Here is a 19,406-nt window from a genome sequence, read left to right as displayed (position 1 = left end):
TCACAGAAGCATTATTCATAATAGCCAAAGGTGGAAACAACCCACGTTGTCCATCCATGGATGATTAGATAAACAAAATGTGCTATATACATACAATGAAATATTATTTGGCCATAAAAAGAAATGAAATTTAAAAAAAATCTTTTTGTTTTGTCCTGTTAATCCTCACCTGAGGGTGTTTTCCTATTGATTTTTAGAGAGAGTCAAAGGGAGGGAGAGAGACAGAGACGAAGAAACATTGATGAGACATATCGATTGGTTGCGTGTGTCAGTGCCTCAACTGCCTGAGGACTGAGCCTGCAACCAAGGTATATGCCTTTGACCGGAATTGAACCTGGAGCCCTTCAATCCACGGGCCAACACTCTATCTACTGAGCCAAAACAGCTAGGGCATATGAAATGAAATTTTGGCACATGCATAAAACTTGAGGACATGATACCGAATGAAATAAGCAAGTCACAAAAGGACAAATACTGTATCATTCCACCCGTATGCGATACTTAGCGTAGTTAAATTCATAGAGGCAGAAAGTAGAATGGTGGTTGCAAAGGCGTGGCGGGAGGGAGAATGGGGAGTTGTTTAATGGGTACAGAGTTTCAGTTTGCAAGAGGAAGAGTTCTGGAGATGGATGGTGCTGATGTTTGCATAAAAACGTGAATATTCTTAATACTGCTGAACTATGCACTTAAAAGTGGTTGAAATGGTAAATTTTATGTTATGTATATGACCACAGTTAAAAAACACAACTGCCCTGGAAGCTCCCAGCTGTAGGAGAGCGGGAGCAGAACCCGGCAAAGGCCGCTTGCTGCAGGGAGACTGGCCGGCGCTTGTCTCCCACACCTGTGTGGCTTGTGACCAAAGCAAGGGTTTGGCAGCTGCTGGTGGCTTGCTGGATGGGAGTGGGGATACACACAGGAGCAGGACCAGATCATCGAGGAGTGGTCAAAGTTCCTCCCATATCACTTCTTCCCTGGTAAGCTGCTCCCCAATCCAACCTCAAATAAACCGGCCATGATGTGAATACATAACTAGGATTAGCAGGAAGTAGAGAGATTATCAGTGACACTTCAAAAGATAGTTGTGACTATAGATCAGAGACTTCAGAATGAGTTGACATGGGTTTATGTAACATGGGGGCAAGTTTCTTTCAGAATTTCAAGTTTTTCACTCTGCAAACTGGAGATAATAATAGCATCAACCTGGTGAGAGCCTGATGAGGTTGAAAAGAGAATACAAGAAGCTCAATGCCACTGAACTGTACACTGAAAAATGATTAAAATGGTAAATTTTATGCCATGTATATTTGACCATAATAAAAATAAATGTATCCAATTGGCTCTTTCAACTCCGTGGAGCCTGGACAGTGAAAACCAAGTAGGAGGGAGAGAGATAAGAGTAGGGTTGCCAGGTAAAATACAAGGAAACACTTCTACTAAAAACTTATTCGTAGTATATCCAAAATTCAAATATAGCTGGGTGCCCTGAATTTCTACTTGTTCAATTTGGCAACACCAGTAAGAGGCAACCGCAACTGTCAGATGAGAGATGATGGGTGGGAGGCAGATCTATTTTGGAAGAAGGAAGGCAACAGTTTGCTTATAAGCTGTGGGGCAGGGGGCGAAACAAGAAACCTGTTCCATTTAAGTAATAATAGAAATAAGTTGTTTCCAGAGTGTGGCTGGGAAGGACAGAAAGGACAGGGAGCAGGAGACCGAAGGAAGAGGATGGGGAGGAGCCACCAGGCCCAGACGGCAGCTGTGGAGACACAGAAAAGGGTTCAAGGAACTGGGAGTGGGGAGGAGTTCAGAACAGGGAAGGGAAACGAGGCCGAGTTTGGCTTCTACCTAAACCCCTGTACCACTAAGAATGAGCCAGCCAAGTTCTCCAAGGCCCTCCTTGTGCGAAACCCAATGGCAGTTCCTGCATCTGAACAGGCCCCACCTCTTCCTTCAGGTGCTGTCTCCCAGGACCATGCTCCGCTGTCCCCAGCCCGGCCTTTGTCCTTGTCTCTCTCTGCCCACTCCCCAGGTCCCTGCCCTGGGCTGTCCCCTGCCTCCTTCACACATTCTCTGGTACCTCATCGAACCCCCACTGCAGTGACTGTCCACAGAGCCAGCCTCCCAGAGTTCTCTTCATTTCACATTCCTCTTTCCAGCCCAGATCCCTGTATTATAACATCTGACCACCTAGGACAGCTCGATCTGGGTGTCCATGACACCTCAAACCCAGCACAATAAAATTGATTTCATCAGCTAACACCCCCCCCCCCCTGCAATAAACCTGATGTTCCTGATGTCAATCACTCCTTCACTCAATCCAAATATCCTAGCAGGCGTCTTCCTTCTCTTTCTGTTTCTGCACATGTGCAATGGGGAGCGCTAACTTTCTTTGACCTCTTCTCTCTCCCCGGGACCCCAGGACTCTCACTGTCTCCCCTGTTGTCACGTTTGTGCACCGTGGCCAGGGCAATCTTCACAGCCCGGACCTCATCATATCACATTCCTGCTTAGATGTTCAATTGCTCCCCATTATTCTTAGGACTTAGGAACGAACTCCCACCACCATTCACGGCTCGAGCCACACACCTGCTGCGTGGGCAACACTGGGAATCCACCTGCGTGAGAGATTTCATTCTCTCCAGACTCAGTGTGAACGCCAACAGATCTGGGTCTCATACACCAAGGTTCTCTTGGGCTTTGGGATGGGTGGTGGGGGCGGGGCGACAGGACTGGACTGGGTACTGAGAAATCTAGCTCTGAATGGAACAATTTTAGAAGGAGTCCTATCTGTTTCCGGTGCATCCTATAAAGATGAGGTCTGGACTGGAACACAGACCCTCCCGTTCCTTTCCCATCCCACCCTTCCTAGTCTCAGGTTTTAACAACAGAACAACAGGGGGGAAAACAAAACCACACACAAACAGCAAAAAACAAAACAAACAAAAAAACACAACGAAATCATAGGGGCAGAAAAGCAGAGTACCCTGCGGTGTGCCAATAGTCAAAACCCACCAGCTTCTACAGCGAGCACCTGGGTGTGTGTGAGTGGGGTGGGGAGGCACAAATGCATATCACAGTCAATACAAACTGCACCCACTGACTGCGCCAAGGTGAAATAAAGCTAAGAGAGTAAAACTATAACTCCTGTGAGACTATTTGCTCAGTCTACCCATTTTTTTGTGTGTTTTTTTTCCCCCCAAATACATTTTTCCCATTATACAAGGCAGTGATTGCTCCTTCTACACAACTTAAGCTAACAATATTTCCAGTTTCCTAATGTCCATGCCTACCTCTCTGTGTCTCACTTCCCATTCTCCCTACGCATCCCCATTTACACGCCCCTTGTACCCCTTTTCTGTGTCCTAGGCACCCAGTTCCTTCAAAGACTCATCCAACTCATTTCCAGGTTTGCAGGACTAACCTGGCTCTTAAGGTCACCTCCTCCAGGAAGCCAGCGCTCTTGCTGCTACCCCCCCCCCCCCCACTAGGTTCCATCTTGCTCCACACGCTCTGAAAACAGCCTGCACTACCCATCCCAGGCAGCCCTTGCCTGTTACTTACCGGTCTCTCACACTAAGCCACATGCTCCTTGAGGCAGACCCGCATCTCGCTCATCCCACCCTGGGCACATGCCTGGCGGTGCTCAGTTCATATTTGTGGGCAAAAAAGAGGCAGGTATGTCAAGAGGGTGAGGGGAGCCGAGGGAAAGCAAGCCAAGGGCTAACGATGGATCGGAAGTTACCCTCTGCTGCTCTTTCAAAGCGCTTTCCTTTCCGCTTTTCAATCGTGGGCGCCGGTAAAGAGCTCTGCCAGATCCCGAAGGACTCCAGCTTAATTACAGCCGTTAAGGCTCCCATGATGAGGACCTCAAGAGGAAACGGTTTTGTGACGCACACCAGTGCTGACAAGCAATTGCTACCCTGCACAGAATCATATCCAGGTAGGAGGCAGCACTGGCACACAGACCAAGGGGCCCCCAGCCCCCTTCCCATTCGCCGAAAGCGTCTCATTAGAGCCAGAAAGTTTGGCAGTCAAGATCGGGACAAGAATAACTTCTGCCTTATTTGCTATTTTAAACAACCAGCCATGGTTCCTCTGCTTATGCTAAACATTCCCCACCACTACCTACGAGAGAGAGAGAGAGAGAGAGAGAGAGAGAGAGAGAGAGAGAGAGAGAGAGAGAGAAGGAGATCCTATTTTATACCATTTTTAAATGGCAGTTTCCTATTCTTTCACCTTTTCACAAGGAAACTGCATATGATCCAGTCTTGCAATTCTGACAGTAACTGTAGTTTTATTTGTCCATTTTGTCCATTTTCATGACCAAAGCTAGAAGCCTCAGACTAAACTCATTATTTGAAATATATAAATAGAGCGCTTACATGCCTGACATCTGGGTACTACACTCATGTGATACATTTTATATTCCTTTACTTAGAGAAATGTCAAAATCTCATTTCAATGCCATCTCGATACACTCAAGATCATTAACTACAACTTGTGGGTGATGATCCACATAGATATTCCGGGTGAGAGGAACGTTCTCTAGTCATACTAGGAAACTGTGGGAGACCCAATCTGTGCCTCTCATTTCACAGATGAGGACACGCCTTTCCCAGGCAGAAGCAGGTTTCCCGACTCTCAGCTCAATGCTTCCCCCATCACTAACATCACCCTTAACTCCATACAAGTGAAGTGATAGTTCTCATCCTGCAGAAAGAGAAAACCACCATGTCTGTATTTCATATTGAGAATGGCTCTCAAACAAGGGCATCATCCTGATGGCTGTGTGGCCCCTTCCGCCAGAGCGGTGTCCAGCTCAGATGATTTTATGGAATTAACTCTCTCTTAAGTGCTGGCCATCTCCCCTTGAGGAGGTTCTTGTGCTTGAAAAAAATGGGTACGTGGGGCCTCACTATAGATTCAGGTATGAGAATTCCCATTTTAAGGAGTGAGATTAAACAAGAAGTGGGGAGAGGATCTGGCCTGGCTCTCCTGGGTGAAAAGCTAGCCAAGTCTGACCCCTGGCTTCCACTTGCCACTGAAACTGATTCAGCATCTCAATGTGATTCTTCCCCCAGGTTAAGTAAATTAAATGTGATGACACTGTCAATCAAGGGTTAATATTAATATGGGTTTTGAAAATAAAGTTGTTGCCTTATTATTGGGGAGGAGCAGAATAGAGGATAGCCTTGAGCTGCAAATGAGAATGTAACTTATTTTTTAGGTTCTTTACAAATAAACAAGATAAGGAGACCCACATCGATGATATTGGAAAATACTCGAGAAACATCCTCAGAACACCTTCCCGCCCTCCACCCCCCCCTGACATTTCAGACCTGATTTACCACCAACAGACTGGTGAGTCCCAACCTAGAGTTAGTACAAGGAATTCCTAATCTATATATTGTTTTCTCAGTTAGTAGATACTATAATGAGGGAGTACTCAAAACACGCTGATGTCAAAGTCAAAGGCCTTCCTACTCAAAAAGGTTGAGAATCCCATAGAGATAGACTGAGGTTTCCCTATCTTCCTCCTTTTACCAATTTCCAACTTAAATGTCGCTTTAAATGTAACACTAGGGGACAAAATGTACCTTGAGCACAATCACTATGTGATATGTCTTGGCAATGGAGACTTCTCTGGGGAAGAAAGCTGAAGATACCATTAATTCTGATAAGCAAAATACATAAAGGGGGAAAGCACATGTCAGCATAGTGTCAGATGCAAAGTGATCGTAGGAACAACTCTGATCAGGGAATGACTGTGGGGTACAGAGGAGAGAACCAGTTACCTAAAGTCAGAAGACCCAGGATCAAGTTCAGCAATTCCTCCGACCAGTTCTATAACTTTGGACAAGTCCAAGCTCACCTCCTCCTTTGTAATATGTATTAATAACAATATAAATGCTTTCAAGGCTGTGGGCTCAAATTAGATGTTGGAAGTAGAAGTGTTTTATCAACTAGAAGGAGTTAAAGAAATGTTACCCGTTTCCATGATTGTAACAGCAACTTTGGTGTTTCAGTTTTTATTGCAGTTTTACTCATATGTAATTGTCCATTTCATCTTTGGTAATTTTTGCACTTCAGGGAAATTGCCACCAAAGAGCAAGAAATGCTTTGATTCACTTGGCCTGAACGACAAGATGTCTTATCTGACCTCCATATTGCAACTGTGAATTTCCCATTTCTCTTTTCTCTCAGTTTTATAAGTCTACCATTTTGTTTGAGCTTCTGCTGAAGGAAATTCCCACAGATTTCAACCCCTTCTCTTTCCAAGTTCATTTCTTCTCTTAGATGAGGCAAAAACTGGAAGGGAATTATGCAAAGACTCTCTGCCCTGAAAGTATCAGAGTTCCTTTGCAAAGGGGTAACTTTCCTAGTTCAGCACAAAAAAGCTCAACCTGGCTTCATTTAATATAAGAATGAGAAGCAACGGGCAAAGCTGCTGTAGTTGGGATTTCCTGATCTCCATTCAATGGAGAGGAAGGTGAGTGGGCTGATGAGTTGGAGAGTCTGGATTACAGCTGGGCTCAGTAGAGCCTTTCAGAACATAGCCCGAGACAGGAAGTGATGAAGTCAGTTCTCACATGAACTGAAAGGCGACCATGTGCACTGACCCCACTTCCTGTCTCGACTGCCATACGGGGGGTGGTGAGGGGAAAGTAGAGCATGGGGAAGTAGGGCATGGGTACAGGGAAGAAGAGGCCAGATGGGAGACTGTGGGAAAAGTCCAAACGCTGCCTCTTACCACTGCTCCCTTATTCTTCTGGCCCTGGTGCTGGGATTAAGTAAACTGATTTGTTTCTACTCTCCATCTCTCACTGTGAAAAACTGCTGAACTGAATTATATCCTTCATGAACATTCAACGTCCCAACTCTTTGATGAGCTTGACAATGCTAATGGAAGAAAAGTATAAACATATTACAGAGCCTACTAATTGTTTAGGGCTCAAATACCAAATGGACTTGTAGAATACTTCTGCTTTACCTTATTTCCACTCTAAACAGTACAGTGGAGAAAAGGTTTAGGAAAGGCTGTATTTTCCGGTATCTAGGCACCAGGGGTCTTCTTATCACCTTGGGCGAGCTTTATTAATATTTATTATTCGCATGTTATTTACTATGGAAAAGTGACAAAGTTAACTAGCGGCAGATGATGGAGAGGAAAAGGAGAAACAACTCAAGGATGACTTTTTTTGTATAGAGAGATCCTTTCAGAAAGGTACATGGAGAAGGAGGAGGGGTGTTGGGTTGTACCAGTCACAAAGGGAATTGCCCATATGTGTCACGGTGGGACCGGTCACTGCGTGTGGTTAACAGAAATCGGATGTGTAAGGTATGTGCTTTCAGACTGAGGTCCAGGCCCCTCTTCATGTTATCTATATTCCAATAAGAAAAGCCACAAGCTAATAAAACAGATGATAACTAAGGGTGAGGAACAGGTGGCCCCACGAGCTCCACCTTAAGAAAAGACTGGATGAGGTTTGTACCAGGAACAAAGATGAACTCACAAGGAGGTGGTATTTGCTTGTAAAGGAAATGCATTTCGTGCTGAACACACCTGCTTAGAGACTTCGTGGGTGCTGCTGACTGCAGACTCTCCTAATGACACCTAACACTCCATGCACTTAAACTAGATGTTTCACCAGTTCTACCCAGTCATCACTGCTAGGAAACCCTGAGGCAGATAAACAAGAGTTCATCCAGCATGAGCTGGACTCATACACTGGCTTACATGGAGGCCAGTGGTAGTGGCCTTGATTGCTCCTTGGCCGCCCCCCTGAAACCTGCAATTTGAAAGTCACGATCAATGCCAGTCTTTGTGATAATTTGCCTTGCAAGCTACAAAGGCTTAGAAAACAACCTTCCCCCGCAAATATTTTCTAAGTTAGAAAAAGGTACCCTTTGTAATAACACTAGTAATTTATAAAGTTAAAGAACGGATAACAGAGGCCTTCACCTAAAACTTGACTATATCAAGATGTGTTTTGAGAAAAGCTACACAAAATCAAACACAAAATACCAATGTGATCAACTAAAGTCCTTCTCTGGGTATAGTACACACCCCAATTTGCATGATTTCTACCCTACAGAACTGTAGGCACAGATCAGACCCTTGATCCAGGGCACACTGGAACGGCTATAACCACTCAGACCCTCAGGTTTCCACATCCTTTCTCAGCCCCTTTCCCTTTCTGAGGAGCAAGTGTGATAAACCTTTACTATACTCCTTCACTCTGTCATCCAATAGGGGATGCCCAAGTCACCACCCCGGGCAGAGGGCCTCATTTAGCTGGGTCAAGTGTGACACAAGTTTATCAGACTTCTGCTTTCTCCATTTCCTGGCTCCCTATCTACATAGGATCTAGAGCTGCACCCATCCAAGTCATTTCTCCTGTTACTGCAGAGCAACGGTTTTCAAACTGTGGTCCTGAGACCCTTGGAGTCCCATAGCACCTCTGAGGGCCAGCTTAGAGAGTTTGAGAGGATTAAGAAGTCAAGGCTGCTGGACCCTCCCCTTCCTCCAGTTCTACCACAGCAATTTTGCTTCTTTTCATATTAGAAATTGAAGTTCCAGATGATATTTGAATCTCCTACTCAGATAAAGAACCCACGAAACTCCTCAAGTTCTGGTCAGTGAGATGAAGGCTGAGCAAAATGACTTCATCAGACACCTTTACTGTCACTCCCAAGGTGGGGACTGTCACCCCCAAGGGTGACAAACTAAAGCCACGGTCTCCTCAGCTTCCACCAACAGGCTCTGAAGTGCTGTGTCCATGCCAGCTTGTTTGATTTAAAAAAAAATTTTTATTATTGAAAGTATTACATAGGTCCTCCTTTTTCCCCCATTAAACTCTTCCAGCCCTCTCCCATCTCCCCAACCCCTCACCGCCCCACTGTCTAAGTCCACGGGTTATGCATATATGCATACAAGTTCATTGGTTGATCTCTTCTCACCCGTCCTCCCCTGCCTTCCCTCTGAGGTTCAACATTCTGTTCATGCTTCTATGTCTCTGTGTCTATCCAGCTCGTTTGATTTGACCCTCGACAACATCTCCTTAAAGTGAGCATTCCCGTTCCCGTTTGATAGATGAATAAACTTAACCCAAAGAGAGAAAGCACTTCCTGAAAATGGCATGGCTATTGAGTGGCAGAGCTAGGACACAAACTCCAATCTTCAGATGTGGACTCCAGCTCTGCCACACACTCTATTGCAGAGTAGGTGTTGTTCCTATCTTACTTAAATGTACTCATTCATTCCTTTGATTTCATCTCACAAGAAGGCCCTGTCTATTCCCAACTCAAAAAAGGTCCGGGGGAAGAAATGGGAGTAAGAAATGAAGATCATAGAGACTGCCCTTTCGTACAACTTCTAGAAATCTCTGTGGTACTTTGAGTGATATGGCACATGGCCTTCCCTACATGAACCACCTGTGGCCAATACTGAGAAACAAGCAAATTCCTGAACATGACGAACGAACACAATGCAACCATTAAAAGTCAGTAGCTGGCACCATTCAAATGTGCGCTTCCTTGGTATACCGGGGACATTGCTGGGTTTCTGGGTAACCTCCCTCTGCTCTTAAGTACACTTCGGGAACATGTGATTTCAACATAAACAAATTCGCAACTTCTAGGCTAGTTCTGGAAATATTATAAATAAATATTTCCCAGAATCCTAAAGGCACACCCAACAAGAAGAACTGAACAGGAAAGGAATACTGTCCCTCTGTTTTCAAGAACACTTAGGAGTTAAAGGTGACAGTACATCACATTAGTAACTTAGACACCACATGTGCATGGCTTAGAAGGTGCTGCACGTACACTGCATGGAATTGCTTCCCCAAAATGCAGCCCAAAGTGGTCAATTCAGCTGCATTGTTTCTATCATTTGTGCAGAAATAAATATAAGTATAAAGAGACTGATTTGTGTTAAAGAAGATGACTTCCAAAGTCAAAATGACACATACACACACACTCTGTGTAAAACGCCCAGTACTGTCTCTAAGGAAGTGTACACATAACCACTGCTGGGAAACATTCAACGGAAATGCCTTCTCCTGAAACAATTTCATCGTGAATCTGACACAGGGGAGGTCTCTGCAAATTCACACACACACTGGCTGCTTCATACTTCACCTGAGCAGAAAAGTCAATTAGCTTTGGAAGCTGCACTTTGCCCCCTTCATCACTCTTCAGGAAATCCAGCAGACTGCCTGTTGATAGAGGAAGAAAGAAAGTTAGTGTAGTTAAAACACAAAAGAAACCCCAAACAAATATAATTCAAGTGATCATTGCTACAGGGGGGAACCCCACAAAATGCCTTTTCCCCTAGAACTGAGGGCAGCCTTGGGCAAGCTACTTATCTGTCTAGGTCCCTGTGAAGTGGGCATGTCCTAGTGGCTATATCAGAGTCCTTAGGAGGATGGATTGAAGCATGTGCCATGGCGCTTGGCAGGTCATGAGTGCTCAGTAAATGTTCTGCTACCTCATCCACAACACGAAACCAGGCTGCTTAGCCCTGAGATTGCTGAAAAGATTGAGTGAGATCACCCAGGGAAGGCACTGAGAACAGTGCTACATAGTCAGTGCTCAATAAAGGTTAGGCATTATTATCTGGAGAAACACATATTTACACTTACGATTAATAAGACTATAAACTGATGAGCTCAAATCGTATTTACTGAACTCCTACAGAGTTTATAATCCGGAGACTGGTTTCTGGGCTATAGCAACCTAAGCCATAGGGGCCAGGTCTTTTGTTGTTGTTTTTAAAAGAATGTCCTTTTTCGGAAGGACTCTGAGTGACTAATATTCTGAAGTTTTAATATGTATTAAGAAAATATAATATGCATCTTTCTAACCTATTCATCTCTGATAGCACATTATAATCCTTTTTCATGAGATGATGGTTAATTCTGGATTCTCGATTTTCTGAGGTTGGTCGAACCCAGTCCCCTCTAACCTGTGACCTTTGACCTGATTTGAAATGTACATGTGCTCCAGGTAAAAAAGCGTCATGGTGGCCAAAACCGGTTTGGCTCAGTGGATAGAGCGTCGGCCTGCGGACTCAAGGGTCCCAGGTTCGATTCCGGTCAGGGGCATGTACCTTGGTTGCGGGCACATCCCCTGTAGGGGGTGTGCAAGAGGCAGCTGATCCATGTTTCTAACTCTCTATCCCTCTCTCTTCCTCTCTGTAAAAAATCAATAAAATATATATATTTTTAAAAAGCGTCATGGTGGACACTTCTTTCGTTTCTTCTGAATTTTAAAGAATCGTTTGGCAGTTTATTAATATCCATACTGAGTTGCAGGAAGAAGGGCGGTGATTCAAACCCTTTTATCTGACAGTGAGAGCCACAGGGGAAAACCACCTCTTAAGCCTCTCCTCCAGTGAGTCCCTGGTTACAAGGGAGTTCAATCTTGACAAGTTCAATCTTGACCATGTTCACATTTTGAAGTGACACCCTGAACCTTTACAGAATGCTACACAGAGGAAAACAACCTATCTTTAGGAGTTTGAGAACTCATATTTTAAACATATAAAAATACAAATACTCTTATTTAAAAGACGTATTTATTTATCTGATAAATATTCATTGCGAGCCTACTAGGGACTGGGCACTGTTCTTGGGGCTAATAGAAATATGGAGACGAATGCAGGGAACACAGGAAGACTGGACTCCCGGCCGGGCGAGGGTTAGGTGATTGAACAGCACTGGGCTTTGGGCGCCTCACCCTTGGCCATGTACTCCGTGATGATGTAGATGGGCTCCTCCTTGGTGACCACGGCGTAGAGCCTCACCAGCTTGTCGTGCTGGAGGGTCTTCATGAGGTTCGCTTCTTCCAGGAAAGCTTGCACAGACATCGTGCCCGGCTTCAGCGTTTTCACAGCCACTTTGGTGCTATTGTTATAGTAACCTAGGAAGGGAGAAGGGGCATGCTTTACCAAACTGAAAACCCAAAGCCTTCATGCAGAATCAGAAGAAAGTTTAGTTACAGATAGAAAAAACTTACGTAAAACTCTATACAGTGTTAACATTAGGGGCAGCTGGGTGAAGGGTACATGGGAATTAGTCTGTACCATCTTTACAAAATTACCTGAAGTTATTCCATAGTCAAAAGGTTTTTATAAAGCAATAGTTAAAAAAAGAAACACTTCTATATGTACTCCATCATGGGGACTAAGATTTCTCTCTAATTAATAAAATGTTCTTTATCCAAGATTTAAACACACACACACACACACACACACACACACACACACACGCCCTCACACAGACAATGGTCTAGAAGAAAATACACCAAAATATACCAAATACTGGCTATCTCCAATGGTGCACTTATGGGTGATTTTAATTTTGTTCACCCTACCTTTATTTAACAAATATTCTGTGGGTGAATATGTCTTATTTTTATAATCAGAAAACAAGCTTTGCAGTTAAAAATTTTATTTATATATACTAATTTTAAAGTACAATATACTAGAGTCAAATAAGCTTTCCCCAAAGTTTTCAAAGAGAACTGGACTTGGGTGACTCTCCATGAACAAAGGGCTCTGGGCTGAATGTCTGGGAACCACTGTCTGCCACCCCCCTGTCCCCACCCAGGAGATGCAGCGTCCTTCAGTGAAGAAACCTGTCCGACTTGGCTAACCTCAGCATTCCCCACACTTTCTTGACCACAGAACACTTTTTCATGTACTTTTTGTTGTTGTTACTAATCCTCACCCAAGGATATTTTTTCCATTGATTTTTAGAGAGAGTGGAAGGGAGAGGGAGAGACAGGGAGATAAACATCAATATGAGAGAGACACATTGATTGGCTGACTCCTGAACGTGCCCCGTGGTTTGAGCCTGCAACCAAGGAACATGTCCTCTACCAGAATTGAACCTGAGACCCTTCAGTCCAAGGGCCAATGCTCTATCCATTGAGCCAAACCATCTAGGGCAGTTTGCCACTCTGTTGACTAATGAGTTTGTCGACCACTGACCTAGACTCTCAATTCCAATAATTACAGGCTGTTGGTGTTCCTTGTGATTAAGCCCCGACCATGTGCATTATTATTTTTTCTTTTTTACAAAATAAATTATTTTTTTTAAAGATACTATATTCCTATTCCCACATCTTCAAATGGGTAAGAGAAAGTATTACTTTACAGCTGTCAACCCTAATTAATAATTTTTCTTCTGGTGTTTAACACAGATTTCTCTGTTAAAACTTCCTTTTATATTCCACTTTGATTTGTACTTAGTAGCTTGTAATGCCCTACAGAAAAATGAAGACTGCAGTATACAAAATAAAATAAGAACATATAGAAAAGGCTGTAATAGGAAGCTGACAAAATATTGTCTTATGTCATTTTCAAAAGCCACAACCTACACAGAATAATAGAATCATGGAAATATAAATGGATTTTCCAATTGTAAGAAGCTAGGAAAATTCCTTGGCAAATGGAATGGGGAAACTGAGACAAATAGCTGAACAAACTGGCCTAGCAATTTATAGTCAGATATAGAAGGTCACGTCTTTAGAGATAACATCTAGGCCTCAGTTGTATTTCAGAAAAGCAGCAAAACCAGGTGGGTGACATCAGGACCAACTGCAATGACTAATGACGCCCTGCCCTGACACTGACCAATCTGTGGAGACCAGGCCCTGAAAGGGCGCACCTGGAAAAGCTGATGAATATTCTATTGAGAGCTCCGCTAAGACCTCCCCTAAACTCCCAGCCTTTAAAAAAAATCCTCAAAAATGAAGGACCCAGAGTGAGCTCTCCCTCCCAGGAATATGCCCACGCATTTCCCTTCTCCCTCTTCTTCTCCAGCAGGCAAGCATCTCCTAAACTCTAAGGGTCTCCCAGAAGACTTGCAACCAGCAGAGCAATGGGCAGTAGCGGCTAGTCCCAGGCTAACCCCCTGAATCTGCCTCCAAGGCCCCCCTTCTCTGACTTCTCAGTGAGCCCTGCCCAGGCTCATTCCTTAACTATAACATTTTTAGAGAACCAAAGCCCCACCTAGGCCCTCTCCTGTTGCTTCTTCTATCCTAAGCTCTGCCTTGTTTCACCGTCCCCAACTTTTATAAACGTTCTAATCACCTAGACTCACGTTGGGAAATCTTCCCTGCACCAAGTCAATGACCCATACGCTACTGGCGGGCCCGAGGCAGACACACTCCGGGCCGTTCCCCTTTCCAGTGACAGTGTGACTTTTCCTAGGTCTCTTAAGATCACATTTAAAGTAAATTCCACCAACAAAAGTCCTTTAATATTACATATGGATCAAGAAGATTCCATTATAAATTTGTTTAAAAGTTATAAATAAGTCCTCAGTTATATAAATGTATTTCTGGCAAAGCATAGCAAGAAAATACACTCTCTTTGACACATGTAACTGACAAAGGGCTAGTCTTCCTACAGGTCAGAAAGAAAAATGGAAAAAATAGGTGAAGGCTTAGATGAGCATTTCTAAAAGAAAAAAAAGTCCAAATGACTAATAAACCCGTGAAAGGAAGATCTTATTAGTAATGACAGAAATGCAAATAGAGCCTTAGGGAGAAACCACCACCCAGCTTCACAAGAATCTTGAGTTCTGGTGAGCACATATTCCTTAGTAGGGAAACTGGGGTAGCTCCCCTAGGCCCTTGTCTGTACTTTTTTTGAGCATCCCTGAAATTGAGTTGTAAAACGTCTGTCTTTAACAACAGCCCCAAGGGGCCCATGGTGAGTGTTGCCAGGACAGCCTCTTTTTCAATGCAATTATCTTGAGCAAACTCACCCCCCACACCACCACACAGGGCTGTGCAAACCTGGGGCTCGTGTCCTTTGCTGGTGAAAGTCTAAACTGGGACAAGTGCTTGGGAAATGAAGTTGGCAGTATTTCACAGACTTGAAGATTCGGACTCCTATGACCCAGCAAATCCACTCCTGGTCACAAAAACGCTCACAGCAGCATTGTTCACAGTAGCCAAAACCTGAGCACAACTCCATTCCATCCATACACAGTGAGATCAATGGATACACCGTTGTGCATCTTTTTTTTTTTTTATTTTTATATTTTATTGATTTTTTACGGAGAGGAAGAGAGAGGGATAGAGAGTTAGAAACATCGATGAGAGAGAAACATCGATCAGCTGCCTCTTGCACACCCCCCATTGGGGATGTGCCCACAACCAAGGTACATGCCCTTGACCGGAATCGAACCTGGGACCATTGAGTCCGCAGGCCGACGCACTATCCACTGAGCCAAACCGGTTTCGGCCCGTTGTGCATCTTGAATATAAATTCAACACAATACTATACAGGAATGAGGATGAATGTACTGTAGCTACCCCCAAAAACATGAGTGAAACTCACCAACAGCATGTTGAATAAAAGAGGCAAGACATAATAAAAGACTACCCTGGTGTAATTCATTTATACACATAAAATTCAAAACCAGGCAGAGCTAACTTCCACTGTTTGGGGAAGCACACCCCCACATACAAAAGCAGCAGAACTCTAAGGAAAAGCCAGGACAGTCTCACGAAGGTCAGAAGAGCTGCTGCCTCTGGGGCCCAGGCGTGGTGGAGGTTGGAAAGGGATGTGGGAGGACGTCTGGGTGCGGGCAAGTTCCCGCTGTGTGACCTCAGTGGTCACCACACAGGTTTTCATTTTGGAATTCTTTGTGATACTGAGTATTTGTGTTGTCTGCACTTTTCTGTCTGCTTGTTATGTTACCCAGCCATAAAAGCGAAAGAAACAACTATTCTCCTCCAGTCACCACAGAAGCCAGGGGACTCGTTGAGACTTTTACATAACATGAAATTATGGGGGAAGAAGGAAGAAAAAAAAATGCTTTCCAAGGGGAGAGGGGAAAGTTCTCAGGAAATGCTGCAGCTGCTGAAGATATTTCAAATGCTGATAAGGAGTTCGACATGAACAGTGAATAAAACAGCTGTGTCCTACAGCCCAAGAACGGCAGCCGCTCCCACTTAATGTCATGTCAGAGCTGTGACATGCAAACAATAGGGCAGATTTTCATCCCGATGATTATTCACCACTAAGGGTCAAATGGTGCTTTACCAAGGCATTCTCAGGAATGTGCAGGTTCGGTTCACCTCGTCATGGAGACTGGGGTTGACATTACAGGTGAAAAATGATTTTAAAAAGTCTTTGAAGGCAGTAAAGATTTTCTTGTGGAGAGGCACTTGGCCACCGTTCACGAACGCTGGTGTGACAACCTGAGAGAGTTCACACTGTGCCAGTGTGACTAACGTGCTCAACAGCACCTAAGGAGGGTGGTTCTAAATAAAAGATGCATGTAGTTGATTTTGGAAGTTGGCTGGTGATTAATTTTGACGCAGTTGGCTCAAATGAAGGTTTATCAAGCAAAGTTCAAGTCAAAATAAGTTTGCTTTCCCCCAAAGTCTTTTTTTAATAGACCAAGTGGTAACAGGAAACATCACCCTTAGCTTCACGGATCAGTCAGTTCCCTCAGAATCCAACAATCCACGGAGGAAAACGTCACCAGGCCAGATGTCAAGAGGATCACACCAACAAGAGGAAACAGCTTGAGGCAGAACCTCCTCCTTCTTCTGTCCCCAACCCCTCTTCCTCCCCCCCCCCCCCCCAAAACAGGTCACTTCCTAGTATTTGTTCACTGCATTTCAGTCCAAATATATTCAGACCATAAAATGTGACTGGTGTTTTATGAACCATTCGTTGTGCTTTACAAAAGGATCAACTTACTTGGTTAACAGTGATATAAAATTTAATCTGTTCTTTTTCTGTCAGTGAAAAAAACCTAGTCTGCTATCCCTTGAGAAATACAAAGTAAATTCTGGCAGCTCTAAATTGCACAGACCTTGCTATTGTACCAGCCCTTGGACAGAGTGAGACTCACAAACACACATAGGAGAGGGGGCATCCTTTAACCTCTGCTTTATAACAGAGTATCACCAATCACCATTCTTTTGGTTGTATTCTCAGTATTTCTCTGCTAAATGCATCCAACATAGTGATGTTCTTTCAGTAGTTAAGGAGGAGATTCCTAACAAAAGATCCCAGTTCAAAATTTTCTATTTTTTCCTTTTGTCTTCTTTCTTTCTCTTCCTTTTCCTCCCTCCCTCTCTTCCTCCCTCCTTCCTTCCCTCGCTCCCTCTTTTCTTTTCTTTAATACAAGACTAAAAGAAAAAAGCACGATTAAAAAGCAAACAACTACCAATGTCAATATCCTGGCAGTGATTTTGTACTATAGTTTTGAAAGATGTTATTACTGGGAGAAACTGGGTGAAGGTTACGTGGGATCTCTTTGTATTATTTCTTTTATATATGATAGCTTTTTTTTTGGAAATACAATCCATATACCATTTACCCATTTAAAGTATATCATTCATTGGTTTTTGTATATTAAGAATGGTGGAACCAACACCACAATCAATTATTAGAAGACTTTTCATCACCCCCAAAAGAAACCCATACCCGTTAACAGTCGCTCCCCCATCCTCCCATCCCCCGACCTGAGGCAACCACTCATCTACTTTGTCTCTACAGATTTGCCTACCCTGGACATTTAAAAAAATGGAATCATAAAGTATGTGGTCCTTTGTGTCTAGCTTCTCCCACTTAACATAATATTTTCAAGGTTCATCTACGCTGGAGCGTGTGTCAATATTTTATTGCCAAATAATATTCTATTGTATGGCTATGCTACATGTTGTTTATCAGTTCATCAAGTGATAGATATTTGGATTATTTACACTCCTCAGTTATTACTGAATAATGCTACTTACTATGAACATTTGTGTAAAAGTGTTTGTGTGGATACATGTTTTTCCCCCCTGTTATTTTTTACAACCACAAATAAATCTATAACTATCTCAAAAAAAAAAAAAAAAACTTGATTTAAAAAACCAAGAAACAAGTTGTGTTGAGTGGGAAAATCCTAGGTAATTTCTCCCCTCTATTTCATACCCTTTGTTCTATTGTCGCCATACACTCTTTATAATAAAACTAGAGGCCCAGTGCACGAAATTCGTGCATGGAGGGGGGTTGTCCCTCAGCCCAGCCTGTACCCTCTCCAATATGGGACCCCTCGAGGGATGTCCAACTGCCTGTTTAGGCCCGATCCCGGTGGGCAGTCGGATCCCTAAACGGGCAGTCGGACATCCCTCTCACAATCCAGGACTGCTGGCTCCCAACTGCTTGCCTGCCTGCCTTCCTGATTGCCCCTAACCACTTCTGCCTGCCAGCCTGATCACCCCCTAACCACTCTGCTGCCAGCTTGTTTGCCCCCAACTTCCCTCCTCTGCCAGCCTGGTCACCCCTAACTGCCCTCTCCTCCAGGGTTGATCACCTCCAACTGCCCTCCCTTGCAGGCCTGGTCCCTCTCAACTGCCCTCCCTTGCAGGCCGGTGCCTCCCAACTGCCCTCTCCTGCTGGCCATCTTGTGGTGGCCATCTTGTGTCCACATGGGGGCAGGATCTTTGATCACATGGGGGCAGCTATATTGTGTGTTGCAATGATGATCAATCTGCATATTACTCTTTTATTAGATAGGATAGAGGCCTGGTACAGGGGTGGGGGCCAGCTGGTTTGCCCTGAAGGCTGTCCCGGATCAGGTGGGGTTTCCCTTGGGGTGTGGGGCGGCCTGAGTGAGGGGCCTGTGGTGGATTGCAGGCCGGCCATGCCCCCTGGAAACCCAAGCGGAGGCCCTGGTATCTGGAATTTATTTTCCTTCTACAATTGAAACTTTGTAGCCTGGAGCAGAGCCAAGCCTGGGGCTCCCTCTGCAGCCGGCAGCCATTTGTGTTGGGGTTATAATTGAAACTTTGTAGCCTTAAGCAGGTGAGACTGGCCAGGGTGTGCGGAAAGCTTTGCTTCCCCTGTTGCTGGCGGCAACATTGGCCTGCTCTCTCAAGCTCCATTCTGCCGCCATTTGTTTGAATTTGTTTACCTTCTATAATTGAAACTTTGTAGCTTGAGTGGAGGCTTAGGCCTGCAACGGCAGGCGGAAAGCTTGGCTTTCTCTGTTACCTAGGAAACCTTGCTCTCTGTGGCTGTAGCCATCTTGGTTTGGGTTAATTTGCATACTTGCTCTGATTGGATGGTGGGCGTGGCTTGTGGGTGTGTCGGAGGTATGGTCAATTTGCATATTTGTCTATTATTAGATAGGATTAAATATGTAACAATAACAAGGGTTCTTTGAATGCTGTAGACTGGACTAAGAGCTTACATGTATCATCTCATTCAACCCTTACACCATTCCTACAAGCTAGGTTCTTTTATAACCCCTTTTAAGATGAGCCTCTGCTGCCTCTCTCTTTTAAAATATCATTAGCAAATCAAACCAATAACCCAATTAAAAATGGGCAAAGGGCTTGAATAAACATTTCTCCAAAGAGGAAATGGCCAATAAATACAT

General features: G+C 44.2%; 1 protein-coding gene across 2 annotated transcripts in view; it reads right to left on the bottom strand.

The window, feature by feature from the left end:
* The window catches only part of LYN (LYN proto-oncogene, Src family tyrosine kinase), a 103,409-nt gene that overhangs the window by 18,085 nt on the left and 65,918 nt on the right, over positions 1–19,406 (bottom strand). For both annotated transcript variants that reach the window (XM_008143330.3, XM_008143332.3), the window contains exons 9-10: positions 11,743–11,925; positions 10,144–10,220 (exon numbers count right to left, since the gene is read on the bottom strand). In XM_008143330.3, the coding sequence (XP_008141552.1) occupies positions 10,144–10,220; positions 11,743–11,925 (260 nt within the window). The remainder of the gene's footprint in view (positions 1–10,143; positions 10,221–11,742; positions 11,926–19,406) is intronic.

Source organism: Eptesicus fuscus, chromosome 19, assembly GCF_027574615.1.
Source record: "Eptesicus fuscus isolate TK198812 chromosome 19, DD_ASM_mEF_20220401, whole genome shotgun sequence".
Lineage (NCBI taxonomy): Eukaryota > Metazoa > Chordata > Mammalia > Chiroptera > Vespertilionidae > Eptesicus > Eptesicus fuscus.
Note: the sequence above shows the minus strand (reverse complement) of the source record. Positions and strands in the feature narration are given on the sequence as shown.